The sequence below is a fragment of the Paramormyrops kingsleyae genome, chromosome 5 (assembly GCF_048594095.1).
Source record: "Paramormyrops kingsleyae isolate MSU_618 chromosome 5, PKINGS_0.4, whole genome shotgun sequence".
Lineage (NCBI taxonomy): Eukaryota > Metazoa > Chordata > Actinopteri > Osteoglossiformes > Mormyridae > Paramormyrops > Paramormyrops kingsleyae.
In genome coordinates, this window is record NC_132801.1 from 11,223,609 (window position 1) to 11,247,532 (window position 23,924).

At 51.5% G+C, this 23,924-nt stretch overlaps 1 protein-coding gene across 7 annotated transcripts in view; it reads left to right on the forward strand.

The window, feature by feature from the left end:
* Window positions 1-17,600, forward strand: part of septin9b (septin 9b) — a 65,226-nt gene extending 47,626 nt beyond the window's left edge. For 5 of the 7 annotated variants that reach the window (XM_023791861.2, XM_023791860.2, XM_023791859.2 and 2 more), the window contains 9 exons: window positions 5,308-5,481; window positions 8,818-8,946; window positions 9,278-9,359; window positions 9,449-9,586; window positions 11,633-11,750; window positions 12,638-12,733; window positions 13,094-13,190; window positions 15,208-15,259; window positions 15,504-17,600. In XM_023791861.2, the coding sequence (XP_023647629.2) occupies window positions 5,308-5,481; window positions 8,818-8,946; window positions 9,278-9,359; window positions 9,449-9,586; window positions 11,633-11,750; window positions 12,638-12,733; window positions 13,094-13,190; window positions 15,208-15,259; window positions 15,504-15,636 (1,019 nt within the window). In that variant the 3' untranslated portion in view covers window positions 15,637-17,600. Of the gene's footprint in view, window positions 1-3,211; window positions 3,288-4,254; window positions 4,627-5,307; window positions 5,482-8,817; window positions 8,947-9,277; window positions 9,360-9,448; window positions 9,587-11,632; window positions 11,751-12,637; window positions 12,734-13,093; window positions 13,191-15,207; window positions 15,260-15,503 lie in introns of those variants that run through there. The other 2 variants (XM_023791863.2, XM_023791862.2) reach the window with 2 other exon arrangements.
* The last annotated feature ends 6,324 nt before the right edge of the window (window positions 17,601-23,924 follow it).

The following is a 23,924-nucleotide window of genomic DNA, read 5'->3' on the forward strand; positions in this document are numbered from 1 at the left end:
AGCGTTCATCTAACAGATGGGTCAGGGGGGGGGGCAGTAGGGGCTTTCTTTGTCTCTCTCAGGAGGGGAGGGAGGGAGATATACTGCTGATGCTGTTCCAACACAGTCTTTGTGTTTCTGTGAGTTTTGAGAGGTAATATTTACTCATGAGTAGATGGACGCTTTGCTTTCCAGTGACACCCAGGTCACTGACTGCTTCAGCTTGCTCTCCCTGCTGTGTGTGCTGTTTGTGTTCGTGGTCCCGGTCCATGCACGTTCGCGTCTGTGACCGTCCCGCCTGACCTGCGCCGATCCCGTCCCAATATAGCACGTAGCGTGTTGTCATTTATGTGTAAAATTTAACAACTTCCATTCATCCGTCATCCACTTTCAGTCACGGAGTTGGGGGGGTTTCTTCAGTCACACCCCTCTCCCCATGTCGACTGGCAGATGGGTAATATGAATTTAAAAAACAGATGTTCTGGAGCTCCATCGTTTCATCTGCAGTTAAGTGAGAACTAGTTGGCGGGAGACAGACCGTCTACATTTTTAAAAATGACGGTTCATTAGAGTCCCTTCTGTCAGTAGAGGGGCCCCTACACACCCTGGAGTCACGTTACCGTTGACAACGCCAAGGGGCGGGGCTTCTCCCAGCTGACCCGGTCACGTAGGTGAACCCCAGCCACCTCCAGCGGTCTGCAGGATATCAGCCTTCTCCTCGTCGAAAATTGCTCTGGGAGTCGACCTAGACCCAGCCTGCCTTCACGAGAAGGCACACAGCTCGAGGCCGAGAGTGAGGCGCCCAGACTGCAGGAGGAAGGGAGATCTCAGGGCCGCGTGGATCTGTGACGCAAGTGGGCGAAATCACGTGCCGCTCGGGGGATGAATGGCAGCCGCCGGTCCTGATGCCCCGTCTCCCTTCATCCTCCGAGGCAACGTAGCTCTGTGGAATGTGCGTCTGTTTGACTTCGTGCTTTTAGAGCCGACGGAGAACACTGGGGCTGTCCCGGCTTTTTATGTTTCTGAGAGATTTATAATAACACCTTTTGAATTTCCAGTCTTATCTGTCCGCCAACTGGGAGAGGATGTATGGAGGTCAGAGAAAACCAGCACAACCAGTAAATAGCAACATGAAAAGTACCGTGATTGATGAGACTCGTAGCTCGGGGGGAATGCAGGTCTTTATGGTAGTTTCGCGTGCAGCCGGACTGACAGTCAGCTTTTTGCATTGTCTCGAGTCAGCGGACATATTCGTCAGAAAGAAGCTCTGGGTGACGGGTCGTCTCCTTGGGCCATGGGGATCTGGCTTATGTTCCTGTGCATTGGTGCTGTCTGCTAATACAGGGGATTTGGTGAGGGAGGGGTGACCTTGTGCATTGCTTTGGGGGGGGGGAGTGGTTTATGACCTCTGTGTCAGTTTCTCATAGCTATGACGTCACTGGTGCAGCGTGAGATTCTCATACTGGCCCAGGCGTTGTGGAAGGTTCCGATTAGTGGGAGACTCTTGTTTCAGTGTCTTGAGCAGATATTTGACTCGGAACCTGAAGTTCGTGGATTATTTTGCTTCTCTGGAAATGACCACCTTAATATACTGGAAGGGAGGACCAACATGGCATTCCAGCTATTTGCTGGCAACTATCTACCTCGACTTGCCTCAGTCCTGGGGTTTGGTCATTATAACGTTTCACTGAGGTAGCAGGTTCAGCTGAGCTTCAGCAGATGTAACAGTTGTGACAAAGCTACATTTCTTTTGGAGAAACACCCACGTTCTGTAAGTACCTAAATAAACAAAGAACCTTCTGCTAACCTGACAGACTGCGGTGTGACTCCATCTCAGCTGGTGGTCCGTGTCTCCGACTCTGTGACTTGGTAGACTGAAGGGATGAGGGAGCGTGATGTTTGGGTATTTCTCCAACAGAAGGAGCCCAGTCAGAAAGCCCTCTGTTTAACCAAACTGTTCTAGAAGCTCTCGGCCCTCCCTGTCCCACCGGTACCTCCTCAGCATCCTCACAGATGGGTTCCGGTGGCATTTCCCGTCACAGCCCTTCACTGTCCAGAAGAGACTTTGAGCGTGGAGGCTTCTCGGGAGTGTATTCTGTGATTGGCTAGCGTGTGGATGGCATGTTCACACACTGAGGCTCCTCGCTGCCAGGCTAGACATTAGTCTGCAGGCACACGCGGATACGGCGGGTTGGTCATCCTGAGACACCGTCTGGGCCTTGATCACTGGGAAATGTAGTCTTTTAGCAGATTAACATACTCTGATGTATGATATTCTCCTCACAATATTCTAATGTGGGTCTGTATTTTTTTGCTGTCCTTCCTTCTGGTGTCTGACCACGCCCCCCTGAGAGTACGGGTGCAGGTGGTATTTCACGCTTGCCGGAGGTTTGCGGACGTTCTGGCATCTCGCGTTTGGCTTCCCTGCTTTCCCTTCAGCGCTCGGTGACACCCCCCCCCAGAGCTGACCACGCTTACCTGCAGATCTCCCCACTGTTCCTGCAGCTGGCAGATGGCTCTTCAGTGCTGCTTTACAAACCTTGTAGTCCTTCATGAAAAAGCGAACCACCCTCCGATCTGAACACCCAGAGTTAGCATCATCTGTGGGTCCGGTTTAAAGACACCACGTGTGTGTTTGGATGGGTCTGCAGCGTCACAGGTCAACGTAGCAGCTACACAGGTCAACGTAGCACCTTCTGCTTTTGGAACTGTGTGATTTACGGAGCCTGTGGGATGCCTGTAATCAGACATCTGTTTGAAAAGGCTGGAATTAGTCAAAAACTAATGTTCGTGTAGCACGTGAGGTGGGTTTGTTTCCCGCTGTAAGTGAGGGGGCAGATCCGGCCAAACTGGACGGGTCGTCTTGTATTTGTGTGAAGGGGTGACATGCAGCTCAGCGGGTTTCAACACTGTGCCTGTGATTGGAAGGTCGTCGGTTCAGATCCCATGGTCGCCGGAGTGATTTCAGAGTTGGGCCCTTGAGCAATACCCTTAACCCCCAATTGCTCCAGGGAAATTTAAAATGGTTCGGTGTTCATTGGGGAATCGGGGCCAGTGACAGCGTGAGCAGGGTGCTTGGCGATTGCCGCTGGTGAAAATTGTGCATCAGCTTTGGTTGTAAAGGTCAGTGGGTGTGAAGCTTGTCCGATTGTGCGTGTCTGTCGGGGGGGGGGGTTATGTTGTCTGCTCGACGTGACTGTATTGTGTTCCTTTCCCTCGGGACGTGTGGTACCACTGCAGAAGGCAGCGGTGTGAGAAAGCGACTGAAGGTGATGGAGTCCAGCCAGACTGCATGCTGATTCACCAGGGTGAGATCTGTGAGGGTCTGTTCTCAGCTATGGGGCCAGAGCAATCGTGTGCGTTTGGGTGACGATGAAAAGAGCAGTAATATCGCTTGTGGGTTTAATAAGCTGCGTGGGTTTTTCCATCTGGGGAAAAAGACGTATCCAAAAACTCACACTGCATCCTGCATGGGGCTGATTGACTTGTCCTGACGGGGGCACGTTGGAGCATGAATTACCCCCCTATGAAATGTGGGGAGAGGCACCATTTCTGTGCCTGTCTGTGGCAACCCCCCTGCTAGAATCGTGACTCTGAGTTAATGGCAGTTGTGGTTTTTAGCGGGAGGGGCGGACATTTGGGAAGCTGTGTGGTTTGTGTTAAGAGCCTTGTCTCCCAGGACCCAACAGCATGGGGGGGGGCAGGGGGTGGAACCCCTTTTTCTTGGGAACTGCAGGCTTGTGAGGAGGCCTGTAAAAGCAAGCAGGCGTTTCACTGCTGGGGGGGGCGGGGGCAACTTTTACTGGAAAGAAATGACAAATGTATTGCAGGGGGTGGTTTGAAGCCGATTGTATATGCACGCTAAGCGGGGGGGTGTAAAGTCTTAGTGCCCACATCCCATATAAGCAGGACTCATTACGTGTTTGAGATCATGTGACCAGCTAGGGCTCTGCAAGTCGCTGTGTGACCTGCAGTGTGTGGATTAGCTCTGCTCTCCGCTTGGGCCCGACGGGGCGCTGTGTGTTCAGGTCCCTCTGCCGATGGCCTGTGTGCGGACGCGCACCTCCAGGGCGTCGTCAGCGTGGCCGCAGAGGGACCAGACACGTCACAGCCTCCGCCATCAGAACGTGCCGGAAAGCAGGCGGCCACATTGACCGAGCGCACAAATTCGGAGTGCAGACTCATTCTAGAACATTCCATCAGAATCGAATTTCAAGGACTTTGGTGGTGGTGGGGGTGGGGGGGGGGGGGGAATCCCGATGTGGGTGCCCGGTATCTCGGTTAGGCAGTAAAATAATATGCAGTGTGTCTGCTCTCCTTGCGGGCGGCGTTTGGGTCCCGTCGTGCAGGAAAAACCCCAGAAAAAAACCGAAACGGCACAAGACGACACGTTTCGGTTTGCATGCCTGTGGAGCGTCTTTGTACAGACGACGGCACACGGCAGAGAGAGCGAGCGTGCGAGCGGCACACACACGCGCACATGGATGCTCCGCCCCCAGCGAGGCTCTCCACTGCTTGTGCGTGTGCACCCTGGCAGCAGTGGCGTGGTGAACGGCGGCTGCACGGTGAGATCCTCTCGCGCCGTCTCTGCTCCCCCCAGAGGCTCCCCCTCGCTATTGCACGGACAGCCGCACCTCGTCAGATCAGGTAGGGCAGGCTCCCCGCCGCGAGCTCAGCGTCCAGCACCTGCAGCCGCTCTCAGCAGGCTATCGGCAGTTGACATCTTCTTGCAGGCTTTTCTGTTTCCCCCTCCTCCCCCACTTTGGCAACCCCTCCCCCGCGCGTCTTCCAGCGACGGTGCCCCACTAGCTGCTGCGAGCTCACACTACGTTTCATCTCTGTTAATCACTAGCCTGGCAGTCCGCTCTGCAGGCTTGCGTTGCCCCGTGGCAGGACCGGGCGTATCGTGTGACACCTCGAGCTCATTTCCTTCCTGTCCGCGTGCCGCTCTTCGCCATCATGTGACATTCGCTCGTCCCTCGTGTTAGGCCCGCTCCGGTTCCGCGCAGCCAGTGTCTCTGCAGTTTTCTGGGGGTTTACGGTTCTGCGTCTACCCACCCCTTGGGTGATTCTAAACCGGTTTGGCTATGAAACCCAGGTTTGCTCTTCCTCTTTCAGACTTGACAGACAGGCATGACAGGACACTGTGTGTCTTGAGTTCGGGGTGACAGAGTAGAGTCACTTTTCGCTCCGTTGTGTCACAGTTAAACCAAACCGGACCCCCCCTAATAATGCACGACCCTCGGGTTGATCCCCACCAGCCTTACGTGCAAGGGGAGGTCTGTGCTTCGGAGCTCTCACCAAACCACGTGTGTTTCATGCCAACAGGGTCAGAGGTCACGTTGAGCAGCGCCATGTCGGATCCCGCCAAGCCATCCCTGCCACCGGTGCGTGCGGACAAGCCCGGTGCCGACTTCAGCTATGTGGGCATCGACGCCATTCTGGAGCAGATGAGGAGGAAAGCCTTGAAGAAGGGGTTCGAGCTCAACATCATGGTAGTGGGTGAGTCCTGGGGAGGGGGTCGCTGGGCAGGGAGGGCTGGGGTTAAGCTCTGAAAAACCTTTATCTCTCCCTCCAAATCTTTTGGCACAAATTATAATGTTTGATTTAAGTGATTGTGGTTTTGCACCAGCATGCAGCTGCTGGTATACAGTGATAAGAGGTAAAATGAGTCTGTCCCCTAGAGTCAGTCCATCCTGAGTGCCCCCTCCCCCTGCAGTCCATCCACCCCAAGAGTCACCTTCCACTCCCCTCCACTGAGTGTCTGTACCACAGGAAATCTGTCCCTCCCCCTCGGAGAGTCTGTCCCTCCTGGGTGTCCACCTGGAGTGTCACGTCCCAGCGTCCGCCCCCCCGCAGTCAGGCCCCCATCCTCGGTGCTTACACGGAGCATATACTACTCCTACTGCACTTTCCTTCTGAAGCTTTTAACCATGAGATTGTGCTCAAACTGGTAAGCAAATTAGTAGGTGCTGCACCCACTAAAAGTGCCAGTTTGCTCAAAGCTTTTAATTTAAAATGAATTCAGGTTTTTGCGTGAATTAAGTTCTGCTGGGAATTTTGGTGTTCAAGAATGGGGGGGGCGGGAATGCAGGTTTAGCTTGCTTCTGGGGAAATAGTTTGTGTTCGAGTCTGGTGAGTTTGTTGGACTGAAACATTTCGGAGCGTCATGACAGCAAGGGAGTCCAGAGGCCGTGCATGCAGGCCGCGAATGCGTGTTACGGCGTGTGCGCACACATGCAACCCGGTGGGGTGTTTAGCTAGCCAGTCCCAGGACATAACCAGTTTAGAGAGAGACTGTCTGCCTAGCCAGCTGTGTCTGTTTCAGATGGCTCATACCCTTCATTGGCTTAATCAAGAACACAGTCGCTCTGTTTTATGATCACATGACGCACAGCATCTTCCATGGCAGGAAATCGCTGAATATTTTCGCTAAACCACTTGCAGACATTGTGCAGAATCTCTAGCATGTCTGACCCTCGAAAATGAGATTTATTTGGTAATTAAGCTGCAGTAACGGTCTGGATGCTGGTGTGTCCCTTGTGTGTCCCCCATGTGGGTCTGTTTGACCAGGACACGCCTTGATCTCCGTGAGCACGGCTGATTGGCTGAGATTCATGACAGTGAGTTGTGTGCTTAACCAGTGTCTGGGGTCTGTTCTGCAACAGCAATGGGTCTGGAGGGGAATGATTTCCTAGGGAAACCTATGACTGAAACCTGCACTTTTTTATTTTCACTTTTATATACATTTTATATGTTTCTCATTTTTAATACTTTTTTTAAAAACTAAATTAAATTACATAAATGATATTTCTACCTTGTTTTTTTTGCATAGATGGGATTAGTGGCAATTTCATTTCACTGCTGAGGCACCACTACAGTCATGCATGTGGCACATAATCTTGAGGTGATCTGAAGGCAGGCTTCCAGGTTAGTCCGAGTCTGCGGCCAGGTGAACGGGAATGACCGTAAAGCTGGTCACATAGTTCTCAGAAAGGTTGAGCATCTGAAAGGACATCCATCTTTATCAGATTATATTATTGAGGAGACTTCAGCCAGCTGGTTTTGAGAGCTTTGACAGGGAAATGTTTATAACCTGCTAACCAGTCTTAAACGTTTGCTAGCTATTAACAGATATATAAGGTTAGTTAGTTAGTTGTTAACTGATCTATAATACTATAAAGACTCCAGGCCCCTCTGCAAACCCGACCAGGATAAGCTGTTGGAAACTGATGGATGCCATTGGTAGCATTGCAGTCATGTACTTTTTTCTCCTTATCTATCTGCTTTTCGCGTATGCCCAAAGTGTAGCCCCATTTCTCTGTGTGTGGGGGGGGGGGGCTTTCCTTTACAGTATGCAAAAGTGTCTACTGTGAACATTTCTGGGTGTGAGGAATTGCCTGACATTTCAGCGGTGTTCGCGGTATTTAGCAGTATCTGTTCTGTTATGATGTGTTTTCAACCTTCGCTATTGCTGTTAGCCGTAAAAATAGTCCATCGAGACGTATCGGCCTGAACTGCATTCGCTTTCAAGGTCAGGGTTTTCACTTCGCACCAGACCAAATAATTGTGGCCAAAAGCTCCTCGAATTATAGTCCATCGCCGTTTGGCGTCCTTGAGTATTTTTCCTCCAGTCCCCAGGGGCCGATTTGGGAGGTGTGTCGAGGTCTACATGCTTAGTGAAGCGGAGAACTCGCGATCTGTCTCGTTATGAGTAATGCAGTCTCCCGCTAGTCCTCGGTGACATCAGGAGCTCCCAGAAGCCTTTGGGGGTTTGTTTACATAACCTGCAGCCCTCAGGCCCCCGGTACAGAACGCCCCCCCCCCCCTTCCCAAACCACATCTCTCTGCAGCAGGTCTGAATGTGTCTGCCCCATAATCATTTACTCATCGTAATCCGTGAGCAGAAGTGAATGACAGCTTGGTGCCTGATGGAAAGGAGCAAAGCATTCTGGGAGCTCCCCAGCCCGGCTCCTTTCACTTTTCCCACCGTGAACTTGCCTTTGTCTCGCTCAGCCTTCTTGGGTGCTGTCTGAGCCCCTCGTCTGAGGCGGGCTGGACTTTGAACCAGAAGCTGGCTGTCTATGGTACCAGGAAAGCGGCTTCTTATGGGAGGAGGGAGAGGAAGTTGCAGAGAGACTAGAGAGTTCCTGTAACTGTCTCTCACCTCACGCGTGGGAGGAAAAAACTCAGTGTCTGAGAAATTCCATCAGGTTAACGAAGTATTTGTCCTGTGGCTGCTTGAGTTACATGTCATGTGTCCCTTTTGAATAGAATGACCAGATAATCCATGTCAGTGAGGGTGCTTTGAACTAGGACAGGGTTCTTAAACTACCATTCCAATTAAAAGGACCTGGAATTCTCTTAAGTATCAAATTCTTGCCTTGTGCTGATTGGTCAGTCTCCTATAATCATGCATGTGTCACTAATGTTAATGTGTTTATTTCCTTCAATCAAGGAAATAAACCAATCAACGCACAAGAAGAACTGAACTAGTACAGGAGCCTTTTGGTTTTAAAGTAGTTGGTAAAATCTGAAGTGGCTCAAAGTGTCCCCTCTGACATGGATTATTTGGTCACCATAGTTTTGAAAAGGACATCCGCTAATATTGCATGGTGTTGGGGAGCAGGTGAGGCACACAGGACCCGTTAGGTGAAGGTCCCGCCTTCCTGAGCCTTTGGTTGGGATGGTTCCCCTGGGTTCTTTAGAGAGGGCGGCCTCTTTTGGCTGGCAGACATGAGACACGAGTCTCTTGCGTAATGATGGATGCCGTCCCACCGATTTGAGAGTGGCTGACGCCTGGTGACCCCTGGTGACCCCCTCCATCTTCCTGCTCAGGACAGAGTGGCCTTGGCAAGTCGACGCTGATGAACACCCTCTTCAAGTCGAAGGTGAGCCGCAGGTCCACGCAGGCACCGCCAGAGGAGAGGATCCCCAAGACCATCGAGATTAAGTCTGTCAGTCACGGTGAGTTTGGGGGAGGGGGGCTTGGCCATGTGAAGACCTACCGAGGGGTGTAACACCGGTCTTTCGTCTGGCACCCGCGTGTGACAGGCTCGTTCACCCCGCCCTGATGTGACTTGCTTGAACAGCTCCTTCTGACAGATGTTCTCCTATAACAGGACAGATTAGAACCATTTTGCCAGAACTTCCCCACCCGCTGCTTTCTCCCTGTAAATAACAGGATTAGCTCGTCTCCGGTTGTCTGCCAGGCAGAGAATGGGGGTGATCCTCGGGCAGTTGCCTGGGTGCCCCCCCAGCCAGACGGATTACTGACCGCGTCTCTGTCCTCCTGCAGACATAGAAGAGAAGGGCGTGAGGATGAAGCTGACGGTCATCGACACGCCGGGATTCGGGGACCAGATCAACAACAAGAATTGGTGAGCGGGGGGAGGGGTGATGTGCATGCTGGCGTGCATGGGGGTGCGTGTGCGTGACGTTCCTTCTGGTCCCTCCCTGTGCTCCGCAGCTGGATGCCCATCATGAAGTTCATCAACGACCAGTACGAGCTGTACCTGCAGGAGGAGATCAACATCAACAGGAAGAGGAGGATCCCGGACTCGCGTGTGCACTGCTGCGTCTACTTCATCCCTCCCACGGGTCACTGGTACGGACCACCAGAGGGCACTGGCATGCACACTGCAGCAGGCTTGACTGAGAGGCAGTGCTAGGCATTGCAGTCGGCGTGAGGTCACCCTTCCCCTAGGGGGTGACGCTGTGTGCTTGAAGCTAACCTGCTGTATGCTGACTACAGTTTTCTCTAGGGGAGGGCAGGTAATAATACAGAACACACAGGGCACTGCGTCTTGCAGTGTGGGCCACATCCCTGCTTTATTACCTGCCTGCTACTCCGCCGCCTCAGGCGGCGACTCCCCATCCACAGTGGCTTCACTGTGTGGTGTGGAGGGATGTGCGAGTCTGTGGGTGGGTCTGCTGGCTTCACATCTCCATCTGGTAGCTGTGAAGTGGGTCACAGGTGGGTCAGATGTAGCTGTGGACTGGCAGTGGAGGCTCTTTCTGGGGGGGGGGGGGCTGCTGCGGCACTGACACCTGTGTTATGAGGCCTCCTGCCCCTTTACACATGCACCACGCCACCCCCCCGGGGGATGTAGAGGAACACAGACAGCAACCTTTTTTGGCTCCGTGCCGTTCCAGGGGCCCGTAGCAGGCTCTGGCGGGGAGTGTGGTGCGTTCTCCTTCTCCAGGTTCCTGTTTCTCATGCAGCTCAGTCGTCTGGATCTGATTTGATCTACCATTCAGACCCCTCCCTCTGAAAGGACGATTCATGCTTCGCCTCTGACTGCGGGGCCCCGGCCCTTCATCTAAGGCTGTGGGGTCCCATCCCATGTGTTTGTATCTGGCTGCAGGGCTGCGGGGCCCCGTCCTGTCTCCCAGACTGTGACACTCGTTCTCAATTCAGCGACACGGTCGGACGCATTTTCTATGCGTATGTGTTGCCACAGGGACATCACAGACATGCATTTCTTTAGCTTCAGTTTGCTAGCAGATGAGAATAACTAGAAATGTTAAGTGTCGTATTACTCGGCAGAATAGTCCTACGTTGTTCTTAGCTCCCTGTGAGTGACACCCCTGTTCCCTGTGAGTGACACCCCTGCTCCCTGTGAGTGACACCCCTGCTCCCTGTGAGTGACACCCCTGCTCCCTGTGAGTGACACCCCTGCTCCTTGGTTCTTCTTGCTGCCACCTTGGGATCCGTACCTGAGGTCCTGCTCTTATGGGGGGTCGGCAGTTCCAGAGACTCAATGGCGCTACATTGGTTCTGTCTGGATTTGATTAGTCTTTGCTTTCCGGTCACATTGTTTTTGGCTAATTACTCCAACTGAGACTGTTAAAGCAGTTACCTGCTGTGAAGAAGGCTTTAGGCTGTGTTGGTGCTGGTTAACTAGCTCGTAGCAGGCAAGTCGGCGCTTGGCTGATGCTGCAGGGGGCGCACCTGTGCAAACGGCCTCCTCCTTCACCCTGACATTGCAAAAATGACGACCCCCCCCCAACCCAACAATAACATTGAGCTCATTTGTCATGTGCAGATGCCATGATGCATAATAATGCCTTTGGCATGAATTAGCTGGTTAGTTAACTATTTACTTCCTGTCTGGAGCAGCTTGCAGCTTCTGTGCCACAGTTGCCTGTAGATCGGTGGTTTGCTTAGTGCTGACGCTGCTTAGTGGGGTTAGGGCTTCCCAGGTCCTGTTCCCAAGCCCAGAAAGGCTGCGGTGGCAGGCTGCAGAACTGAAACACATCAAGATCTGTCAGTCAGGAAGCTGTGGGTTCCTGTCCCTTTAAGGACAGGAACCCCCCCCCCCCCCACCACCACCACCACCACCCTTTTCAGTAGTGGGGCACCTGGTTCCTCCACATTGCTTCTTGACATTTGTTTCCTGCTGTTCTGAACATGCCACCCCATGTTTGCTTTCTCACTTGCAAAATGTTACTCCCCCCCCTTCATTTTTACGTCTATCTTTACACCGTCAGGGCGATCAGACAGCTTTCTGAGATGAAGTGGCCGGCGTCCGTTCACCCTGTGCTGTGTCCGACGGGTGGCCTGTAGGCCTCAGTATTAGCACTATTGCATGGGGGTGCAGATTCAGCCGTCGCATGTTTATCCCCCCCCCCCCCCCCCCCCCCCATGCAGCCTGAGGCCCCTGGACGTGGAGTTCATGCAGCGTCTCAGCAAGGTGGTGAACATCGTCCCCGTCATTGCCAAAGCGGACACGCTGACGCTTGAGGAACGGGACTTCTTCAAGCAGAAGGTGAGCGCTGCTCGTCTGCGGGGCTCCTTCTGGCCAGTCCGAGCGGGAGTCCGGCCCCCTCCATCCTGCCGGGCTACGACATGTCTCCGCGGCCCGGCGGATCTCACTGCGCTCTGTTAACATCAAGGACTGATTTGTCAAGAAGGTGCTGCAGAGCCTGTGTCCAAGGTGCCAACGTGTGTAGCCTGTGTGGAGGGAAGCAATGGCTGCTGCGCACTTCCTGTTTACTAGTTTCAGCCACTTGGCCGTGTTCTGCACTTCCTGTTTCTGGACTCTGGGGCAGAGAGTGAAATTGGGCTGTATTTTAAACATTTTCCCCCTGTTCTGGCTTGAGAGTCGCCCGGTCTCTGAAGGCAGAGCTCACCTACCTCCCACCCTGGCATCCATCTTTGTGGCATCGTTATATTATGTATTCAGACTGGAACCATGCGGGGCACTTGGCTACTATGTCGTCTGTTACTGACCAATGGGGAGAAGCAATAAATGACTTAATGAGATGGGAGCTTTGGGATTGTAACGATGGCTGTTATTGGCTATCAGGGCTGTGTGTGGCCCAGGGGCTGCGGTGCTACATTCCTGCTCTGTTCTCCATCTGACCGCTTAGTGTAATTTTGGTTTACCATGACCCACACAGTGTCACGTCCCAGATGAGCTTTAGGAACACTAGAACCTGTAACCTACTGGCGGCTCGGCTCTCTTCTGGCCTTAACACCGGTTTATGGTGTCGTCATACCCTAACTTCCAAAGTATCTGTTACCTGTGTGTCCGGGTTTCCTGGATGTTCAGTGAGGCCGTTATCCCCTCCTGTCCCCGCCGTATATCCGAAGAGTTCCGGCGACGCAAATGGCCGCTCTGCGTCCCGCTTATGACTCTGTGTCCCCGTCCAGATCCGGGAAGACCTGCGAGCCCACGGGATCGACGTGTACCCGCAGAAAGAGTTTGACGAGGACGCGGAGGACCGGGCGACCAACGAGAGGATCAGAGTGAGTGCTTGGGGGCCAGTTGCCATGACTGCGGGTCGCCCACCCACCACTAACCCTTATTTTAATTTTGATGGCTTGATGTAAGAATTTAACGATCCCGTTACTCCTGGGTACTTTTGTAATAACACTCTTAAATAGTACTTTTAGTGCCTGTGCAATAGTGTGTGATTTTATTTATTTATTTTTTTGTTAAAAGTAAAACCTACTAAAGACACGTTAGGAGATGAGCTATGAGTCGTTTTATGCTCTGGGGGAGTGTTTATTTGGGGAATGGAGGCTTTGGTGTGTAGGGACCGGGCCTGGATGTCCTGTCCTCCTGTTCTGGCCGTCAGCCCTGTGGTCTCTCCATTCCTCTCTCAGGAGATGATTCCCTTTGCGGTGGTGGGGAGCGACCAGGAGTACCAGGTCAACGGGAGGAGGCTCCTGGGAAGGAAAACGAAGTGGGGCACCATAGAAGGTTAGCTCCCCCCCCCCCACCCCCACCCTAGCGTCTATGAGAATGCAAAGTCTGCGCAAATGTAACGTCGATACACTTTGTCTCTGCAGCGCATCTGGGAGCTCAGATATAGTCTGAACTGTTTCACTAGCTTTCTAAAAGCCTTTATTACAGAATCAAGGTAGTTCAGTGTAAGATTATCTGCAAACAGTCACACTTCAGCAGCAGGAACCTGGAATCTGAGTTGCGATCTAGTCAAGGAGTGGAGCAAAAGGCGGCGTAATGGCATGTTTGCGCTCGTGCTTATACCGGTCGGGGCTCAGATGGTGCCGTGCTGCTTTTGGTAACGGCTGACACTGTCTCCCGAGGGCGATACGTGGGTGTGCTTTCTGGAAACAAAAAGGAGCACCAGCGAGCGTGTTGTGACCATATGTCGGGGTTGTGACTGGCCAAGCGGTGCAGTCAGACCCTGGAGAGAGAGAACGTGCTGCAAAGAGAGGGCATGCGCGCGCACACAGACATGCACACACATACACACATATGCACGCATGTGCGCACACACAGACGCACACGCATGCATGCGCACGCACACACACACACACAGACATATACACATGCAGACACAGACATATAAATGCACAGACATGCACACACACAGACACCCACACAGGTCCTCAGAACGGCACAATGACTCCTTTCTGTCTGGGGCAGGCGTTCTACCCTCAATGTTGCCGAACACGTTTGCATGTCTGCCATAAATCACCGAGCCACAAAGAGCTCAGTGTGCCTGTGGTCTGGGAGATGGTGTGGGGGGGCGGGGAGTGGGACACAAAGGCCAGAGGTTCCTCAGTCAGGGCTTTTCAGTCACTGTCCACCCCCCCCATCCCCAAGAAGCCTCTCCTCCTCTTCTCCTGCTCCAGCTAGCGGCTGCTGGGGGGGCTCGAGGTCTCGAGGGGGCACTTGAGGGCGCCTGGGATTTTTCTCCTCAGCCCACCGAAGCCGGACGCGAGCCGCTAGGTGTGAAGATCTCGATCCGATATGCGGGTTTGCCATTCCACCTGGCAACCGGCATGAAACCTGGTTAAATGCCACGGCTGCTGTGGTCCCGCTGGGGACCTTCGCTGGGATTTCACACACTGCCCACTCTGAAAGCAGAGGCCTCCTCCTGTTTTCATTGCTTGGTGGACATGTTTCTCTCATGTTATGTGCCGGATCACAGCTCGCTTTCAGTTTGGAAATGGCTGCCTGGTGATGTAAGCTCTGATCCGTATGGGGGTCGGCCGGAGAAATTATGTCTCCCTGCCGGCTTGGGAAACATCTGGGCTTCCCCCAGAATGAGCCAGATTCTGTGGCTGCAAGACTCCTGGCCTGACCTGCTCTGCATACCGCCACCATTAACCTCAAGGAGAGATAGCATATGACGATGCTGATGCTGGGTGTGGCTGCTGCTGACTGCTGTGACAGCACTGCCACCTGGTGGCAAGACGTGAGAACTTTGCCATTTTACTGACAAAGAAAATTCCTTTCATTCTCGAAGGATCGTCAAGGTTTTGTTCAGTGTTCAGGATTCGCAAGGCCCTGGATCTGACATTTTGAATCGTTTACTTTACAGTTCTCTCCTTTCATTCCTGAGAAAAAACTAATCGTATCATTTTGGAAATTACCTTGCACAAGAGTACATGTATAGTGTTTAGCAGAAACTTTGCGCATCAATGTTTATTCGGCTGTCTTGGAGACGACAAGGCGTAAGTGCAGCTTGGCTGAGCTTCCAGTGAACGCGCAGGTGCTGGTGTAAGTGGGACTGAAGCAGGAGCTACACAACAGCTTTCAAACAAAGCAAGAAGCTCAGAAGTAATGTAATTGTAAAGTAATGATGTGTAATTACGTTCTTAACTTTGTAAAACGGCACGTTAAAAGGTTTTTATCATCAAACGCAGGCTATGTTGTCACGTATGTGATGCGCATTGCCAGCAGTGTCCACGTGACACGAGTGTCACATCACTGCCGTTTCACACCCACGCTCTCTCTCTCTCTGCAGTTGAGAACACAGCACACTGCGAGTTTGCGTTTCTGCGCGACCTGCTGATTAGGTAAGATCTCTCTCTAGGTCACCATTACCTAGTGCTTCACTGGTATCTCCTGTGCAGTTATTAAACGTTTTAAAGGTGCGTGATGCACAGCACCTGCAGATCTTTCTAGCAGAGCCTGTCCAGGTCTCTGTGGTCAGTGGTTGCAGTGTGTCACCTCAAGGGTTCACTGAGGGACCCTGCTAGCCGACAGCCGCGGAGTTCCTCAGTCACTGTCTACCGGCCTCATCTCCATCCCCTCCTGCAGGACCCACATGCAGAACATCAAGGACATCACCAGCAGCATCCATTACGAAGGGTACCGCGTCCGCAGGCTCAACGAGAGCAACGCGCAGAGCAACGGCATCGCTGAGCACGACGTGTCAGCCAGTGAGATCTAGATGGCTGCCACCCCCCCCCCCCCCCATTGACCACCCTGTTACTTGCCCCATGTGACCCCACAACTCCCCTCCAGTCCCACCTCACTCTATCCTGACTGGCTGGCCCATCACATCAGTGCCCAGTTCATTTGTACCCCCCCCCCCTTCCGGGTGCAGCACATCTCTGATTCGTTCTTTTGACATGCGGCCTGACGGTTCTGCACTGCTATTCCTTAAAAGGGCGTCGCGCTTCGGACCCCCATTGGGCCATTAAGCCTGTGTTTAACTGCCCCCAGCATCCCGTTCCGCTGCGAATCTGTTCTTGTGGCTGAGCTGCCACAACCTACCAGCAGGGGGCAGGGTAGACCACGGGAGCTGTAGGTCCAGAGGGGTGTTGCCGATGACGACGACAGTGCGCTGCTTTCACGCAGCCTGTAGTGATGGGTGCAGTACTTGTAGTACACCCCCCCCCCCCCCCCCCGATTTGGTAGGTGCCAATTAACCTTTGGGAATGGGGCATCTATCATATGGCTAACAATAAGTCTGGAAACCTTGTCGTTTACAAGCCGCCCAGGAAGCGGGTGACGCAGTTTCAGAGACGTGCGGATTCTCCTGGGGATGGGGCTTTAGGGGCTCTTTAGCAGATGGGTGTGTCAGTATAGAGATGTTGTTGTTTCTGGTCTTATTGTTGTTTTGTTTTTGCTACCGTTTAACGAGCACATCACCCACCGGGACCCCAGGCAGCACGTAGAAAGATGAATGGGTCGCGATCCCAGTCAGCACCAGCAGTGTGTAGCGACCTACTCCTCTCTTAGCGGTTCCTTGTTTTAATTAAACCCTGCCCCCTTCATGCCAAATGGTTTTGTATGCTGCTTTTGAACCTGACCTTTCTTACAGTTACATTTATCATCGTTTTTATTGTTTATTTTTGGAGGGGCTCGAATGGAATCCTGATTTGTCCAATTCCTGTGGTTTCTGTGCCTTATGTAGAGCAAATTAGTGGTCTTCCTGTTCTAAAGACAGCAGATATGGGATTGATATGGATAAAATATTTATGTTTATCAAAGGATAAGTATGTACTCCTAATTCCGACATCCCCTCCCCCCCTCCTTGGCAGGAACAGCCTTAACTGGGTGGTATCAGTATTTCGGTCTAATTCTCTTTATTTATTGGCTCTCAGAGGCGCCAGCAGCTTTGTCATTGGTTGGAGAAGAGTGACGTGTCAGTGACAGCCACCAGTCAATGAAAGCCGTCTGCGTTTTGGAGGCTGCCTATTGGCTGCCTTGTGGCGTGTCGGCCTCCCCAGCCTGTGCTCCCACACTGACGGTTTCTCCGCAGGCCCCGACTTGTAGGCTTTCCTGTGGGCCCTTATCCCCCCCGAAAATGCTTCGGGGTTTGGGGTTGGGGGACAGGCCGTGTCTGGTGACGTTGGGCAGGACCGTCAACGCGGGTTTCCCACAATCCCCTGCTCCGGAGATGCCAGTGGGGATGCCTTCTCGGCTGTTCGCTCCCCAAGCATTCAGCGTGTGTTCATTTGGATTGAACACCCATTTTTATATTACCCACGTCTCCACCCCCGCTCGGCATTTATGGGGGGGGGGGGGGCATTTAGGTTTTGCCAAAATTGTGCTGCCGAGACCTTTGACAGAAAGAGGGGAAGCAGCTAAAAGCAGGAGTGCTGGGGTGATGCTCTGTACGTGGACAAAGAGGGCGGGGCTCTGTGCTGTTTACACCTCTGTGGTTTTATTATCAGTCTTTTCTCCTGCCTCCCGACTCCTTTGAGGATTTTATCTCTCCCCCCCCCCCCCCCCACTGCTTTGTCCACTGATGATCTAATTGTAAAGTCCTTCCTCCTAATAATCGACAGCTGAACTTAATGAAAGTAAGATTTTGTTTATGCTACGCAGGACCTAAGAAGGAATGTTTTATGTCATTTGTGTCTGCAAACTGAAATGTATTAAAGAAGCAATAAACTTATTCACATATTTTGCTGCATGTTCCTTGTATCCAGATCAATGGCTTTGTTATGCACACACACTGTTTGATGAATTTATTGCTCATTTCTGTTTGGTTTCCTAGTCACGTCCATTTGGACCTTCTCAAAACACTGACATGTGGGAACTGTAAACCCAATTCCCTACAAAAACAACATGCATGTGTTATTCCCCAACCACGAGTTTCAGGATTCAGCTTTGCACAGTTAACCTGCAGTAAACCATAACCCCAGCCATTCCCTATGTTTTTTAAATTTTACCACCAACTGAATTAAGCCAATTAGCATAATTATGTAAATAACTCAATGTGGTATTGGTTATCCAAACGGCGTGTTACTGGCCAAACTAACACACTTTGACAGACGTCATAGTTTTACACCTACAGTATTGTGTCAGAAAACTATTAAATGGTGCTTATGGACCATACTGAGTGATTCGGCCCACATCCACAAACTTCTTGGCTGGGTGATGTGAATCCGGAGGGTGGTGTTCAGCCAGTGGGCCCCAAATCCAGTCCTGCACCACAGTTTGCAAATTTCCCTGCTCAAACACACCTACTAAATGTAGCAATTAGCTGATTAAGATGTGTTTGAGCAGGGAAATCTGCAAACACTAGGATTCTGGCACTCCAGAACCGGTACCGGGGAACCCTGCTGTAACTGGAAGCCAGCTAGCTTGCTGCAAATTTTGGTGACTGGTTTCTTGAACTGCACTGGTACTAGTAACCCAAACAGGCTGATTTGTTTTGCTTGGTAAGGTTCCTGAAAAAGTAAGCCCACTTTCCCATGGCACTCAAGGTTGCCTGATATGTCTGGGAAAAACAGTCTCCCCAGTATCTCAAGGAGCCTGTCTGCCTTCGAGAGTGTTTGGTCTGGTCCACAGCTGGAGAAGCTTGCGAAGTCTTCAGTGGTGATGCGTCGCTGAGTTTGGAGAGCGCCCCCTTGTGCCCTGTGATGACGAGATACAGCCACATGATCAGGTAAACACTGTTTTAACAACTACACCACCTGCTGCTGCGTTCTGTCATTGCAGACCTCTTGAGTGTGACATTGAATCACAGGGGATCCCGTGCCGGTATCTTCATTCATGTCCACTCTGACGTATTTCCTTCCGTCAGTTGTACCCATGAGTGCAGATGTCTTGTTTTGGGGGAACCCTCTCTGGGAACGGCACTGCAAAAAAATGTGGCTGAACTGAATGCTGAGAGGAGCGTCCTCTGAGGCTTTGTCCACTGTCACTCAGCTTCTCCTTCTGCACGCTGCATTCGCGCTTTGTTCCTGAGAATATGAATAAATAATGTGTGCACTCCCTTGCAAGTCTGAGTTCCCCCTGTGCATGAATGAAGACATTTTTACTCTACCGTATAATGCAAATGTAATGCACACATTCAGCTTTAGGGAGGCAAGGTGGCCCATTCTTTAGAATGAATTTTTATTCGAGTGGGTCACATGTCTATCCAAATAGCATGTCACTATTTTTATAAAATAAGGAGGATTTTCCACCATGTATCAGTGCTATGGCATTGGATTTGTTTCCTGGGCCACTGTGTATGGTCCGACTGCTATTCCAACAGGTTTAATTGTTTAAGATGGCAGTTCATTATCTGTATTACATATATGGCTTATGGATGTGACGTGTTGGATAAAATTGCTGCGGGCCCCAAATACGCTTCGACATTTCACTGACAAAGCTGAATTTCAGTGGACACAAGGTAAGCATCCCTGTAATTGAAGGCTTTCTGACACAGCAGCTGTCATCCTTTGGTAATGTCTCAGCAGGCATAACCAATCAATCCAGATTAATCAATCCAGCCGTAAAAAGTGTTAGTTCACTTTGCTGGCCAAGGCCTTGCCGTTAGGATAGCGCTCTGACAGCGTGGTCTCCCACATAACGATCTGTGGTCGGTGCATGGTTTCTAAATGGATGTAGGTCAGGACCCCCTTGGGAAACTGCAGGAGAGACTCCAGCTCCATAATACACCTCCTGGTGGAGGGGAGGCGCCAGGCTGATACTACGGGCCTAATCTGGGAATAAGGTGACAGGTCTACAGCAGCCGTCACATGGTGCTGTCGGCCGTCACGTGACACACACCAGTTTGCGGATTTTCTTGTATTTCTTTGGTGTCCCATGTTTCTGACTTTTTCTCAATAGATGATACTGAACTCTTACCCCACCCCACCCCCCACAACACACACCAAGCTTCCAGAATTAGTAAGACCCATTAACGGGGGGATTAGGATCATGTTAGACCACAACTATGGGTCTCAAGCTCAAGGTCATTTCAAGGTCACTACAAATGAAATTTTAAGCTGATTTTCATATTTATATTTACATAGGACATTTTGTGCATTCTTATGGATTTTTCATTACAGTATCCATGACTTTTTGACAGACGTGTCTCGTTATAGCCAGGAATTAGTGCAAAGTGATGATGTTGCTGTTGTGCCGAAGCCATCATGCCGGTCGGCGTATAAACGAAGAACCTTCCGGAAGTCCCTGTGCCTGCTGCTTCGCTTGAGCGTGCCCCTCTGCCCGCCGATCAGTGCATGGCTTCGCCCCCTGGCACCTGGGCCAGCACCTCTGGATTCGCAGTTCTGCACGACGGGCCTGAAGTCTAACCTGAGAGTGTTTTTAAGAGTGAGTTGGAGTAGCGGCGTGCGCACCCTCCATACCCCTTCTGCATCACCAGGGAAACGTCCGGCTTGGACACCGTTTAACTTTGACCGGGACTGTTGCTCAGGTCCCCCTGGGCATCTGCCTGTTTCCCACCTCCTCACCATTTTGAAAAGGGTGGTTCACTTCCAAGATGGCGCCCGTCGCTCTCTCACCTTTGCGACGGCAGACAGAAGGCGTTTGCCCCCCCCCCCCCCTCCCCTCCAATTCACACACTCTGTCTGCAGCCTGCAGGCTGGGAGATGTTCTTCCTCTCATTGCTGCCCGCAGCCTCGTGCCGTATCCCTTAGAGACGGAGTGAAATGGGGGGGGGGGCAGAGTAGGGTGGTGTGGCAAAGCTTCGATCTGTGGGTGGCCAACTTTGCGTCCGCACACCTTCCGCCCCATTCCCGATCGCCACAGCTTTAGCATCCAGTTATAATTAAGTGAATTTGTCTGTCTGTGGCATTTGCTTTTAGACAGACTCCTCAGGTCTCCGAAGGCATCCACAAGGGGCAGCGTAAGGCGGCCAATCACCACGCGCCGGCATTCTGACTCTGTTCCCTGGCTCCTCCCCCCAAGGCGATGGGCGAAGGCTCCCCTTTTTCCAGGAAATGCAGCTCTGATTGTTCGCGTTTCCATGTTCTGTGCTTGCTGTGCCAGCAATGGAGCGGCGTCATGGTTAAACGAGAGCGTGAGAGGGAGTCGTGCCGGGGGCCTGGAGCGTCGATTTAATGCTGATTAAGTGATGAAGAGGACGGTGAAGGCATGACACGAGCCCTTAGCTGACTCAGTGGCTGAAGCACATGCTCATTAACAACAGGCAGGGCTAGATAGAGGTATTTTGGGGTGAATTAAGTCCAGAAGGATTAATATAATATGATGCAATGAGAAATAGATTGTGCATATTTGCACAGCTTGATATTTCGTTTGGGTCTCCATGTTATCAGTTCTACTCCAACCAGCTGCTTCATTAACCGTTACGCCACCTACTGTTCATCTGTTGGATGCCTCCGGAGGCTTCGCAGCGGGCAGCGCGGGTTCTGCATGGGGGTGTGCGTCACATAACCGTGCCATAGCAGGCTGCATCGGCGTGCATCACTCCATCCGTCAGTCAGGCGGCATGCCGTCACTCTGACCCTCCCCTGCGGAACTCTGCGGAATCATCCAGAAATCCACTGCTATCTGTCCCCCTCCCCCAACGCTGCCAGAGCGATTCAGGCACCGAGTCCCGCCCAGCTCATCTGCATTACAGTAATTTGTGCGTAATTAGCAGCGCTGCGTGGAAAAGGCTTGCGCTGAGTTTTGAACCACTGGCCCCTGGTTTTATTCCTGTGTCTCGAGTCGCCGCTGAGCTGCCCCCTCCCAGAATTCTCTGTGTGTGCTCACCTTGCCCCCGTCCCCTGCCTGCTCCTCACTTGTGTGCATGCGTACGTGCCTTTGTTGCTCTCCTTTTTGTCTCCTCTGTTTCTCCCCTTCCCCCCACTGAGCCCCTTGCCTCCTGGCTGCGTGCCAGGCGCACAGCATTGGGGGGGGGGGGGGGGGGGCTGGTAGGGTGGAGCTCTGGTGCCATCCATATGCAAATGATCCTTGTTTTGATTAAAAGCTAGCTACTAATTCAATTACATTTGATGGTATAAAAAAGGGGGCAGGCTGGGTGCAGTTTTGTTTATAAACTAATTTTCCTTCCTGGAATGGGGGGCTTTGATGGAGCAAACAAAGGGCTGATGGAATTGCTTTGATGGGGAATGGCAGTCCGCAGGCTGGCACTGGGATAGCTGCACGGCTGGTCCTATGCACAGAAACCTGCAGCTGTCTGTGGCAAGACACAGAGGTTCACCCGTCTGGCCTGAACCAGACAGACAGGGCAGACAGCCAGCCAGAAGACGAGGGCTGCTCCCTGGCACACGCGTCTGGAGTTCCTCCGTGGCTAACAGCCATGTAGCACCACCAAGCCCAGGGAGTCTCTCTGGAGACAGTGAGGTGATAAGTTGGCAGCTGCCACTTGCTAAGACCACGCTACGCTAAGACCATGCTACGCTAAGACCACGCTACGCTAAGACCATGCTACGCTAACACCGCACTACGCTAAGACTATGCTACGCTAACACCACACTACGCACCATGCTAACGGAGTATGTTTCAGTGGGAATATGCAGTGGGAAGTCCACCAACAAACACAAACTGGTACTTCTGGCTTTGGCATTCCTGAACCGACATGTTTGCATCTTTTTAGATGTAGGGCTCTGGAGTCTAGGGTCAAACTAAATAAAAATAAGAGCAAGAACGGTGCAGCTATAACACACTTTAATTTAGGCTTGAGTTTGGGGGGGCCTGTGTTCAGTTAAAGACCTTGGGTCCTCTGAGGCGGCGTGTGTGATATATGAGCAGGCGTGTGAACTGGCAAAAGCTGGCATGCTGCCCAGCCCAGTGACATGTGTTTGTGGTGGGACAGGGCGGGCTGAGGGCTCGGGAGGTGGGGGGGAAAGGGTGGATGCGTTTAATTAACCGCACAGCGGAGGAGGATGTTAATCCCAGACAGTAAATGGGTGTGAGACCTAGACTGATTAGGAGGGGCTGGGCGGGGGGTGTGGGCGTGGCTGGGGGCTGCCGAGGCAAGCTGGTACGACCCCACAGAGACCGAGGTGAGGGGGCCAATTTCAGGATTTGAAACTGGACAAGTGAAGCTGATGTGATCAACTGTGGGTTAACGAGCATAGGGAAAATGGTATCATTCTTTTACTAACTAGTTCTTTCTCCTTTAGTTTAATTAAGCAAGCGCTTACAGAAATTCAGTCAAAGGCATGGAGATTTATAGCTGAATAACACAATTTTTTCCGCATGCAAAGGAACCCACTTAATAACCTCAGTCTCTGTAACACAACCCCTTTTGTTATTAGAGAAAATTAAATTTATGCAAAACATCATTGATTACAATATTACTCATGAGTAAATGTTGGCTTGCAAAATTGCCGAGGTGTCTCTCATTGTGTCATTTCCTCTGCATCCTCACGGGTGTAAAATAAGAATAGGAGACCCTTTCCGACACAGGTCCACACAAACTGCAGAGGCGGAAAATCGTGAATGAGTGTTGGATCAAATCCCAAGACCCCAAGAAGCAGGTCTGGCAGTAATGCCCAGTGAAAAGAGAGTGAAACCTAAATCAATCAGTAAAATTACCCACGGGTATATAAATGGGTCCTGGGAGGGGGGCAGGGTATTTACAGGTATGAAATAGGAGAATCAGTGTGTGAGTTTCTGTGTGATACGTACAAAAGTGTTGGTTGAACCAGATGTATCTATTAAGTGATTCCTATAGTAGGAGATCTACAGTATAGATTTCTATAGTGATTCCTATAGTAGGTCCTTCATTTGAGAGCTATAGATTTCTATAGTGATTCCTATTGTAGGTATTTCATTTGAGATCTATAGATTGCTATAGTGATTCCTATAATAGGTGCTTCATTTGAGATCTATAGATTTCTATAGTGATTCCTATAGTAGCTATTTTATTTGAGATCTATAGATTTTTCGAGAAAAAATCAAGTGTTTTTAATGTAGCTCTATATGTGTTGGCCTTATAAGACAAATTTTGAGCTAAATCACATCTAATCTAATGATGCACCATATATTATGATTAGGACAGTTTATAACTGACTGGAA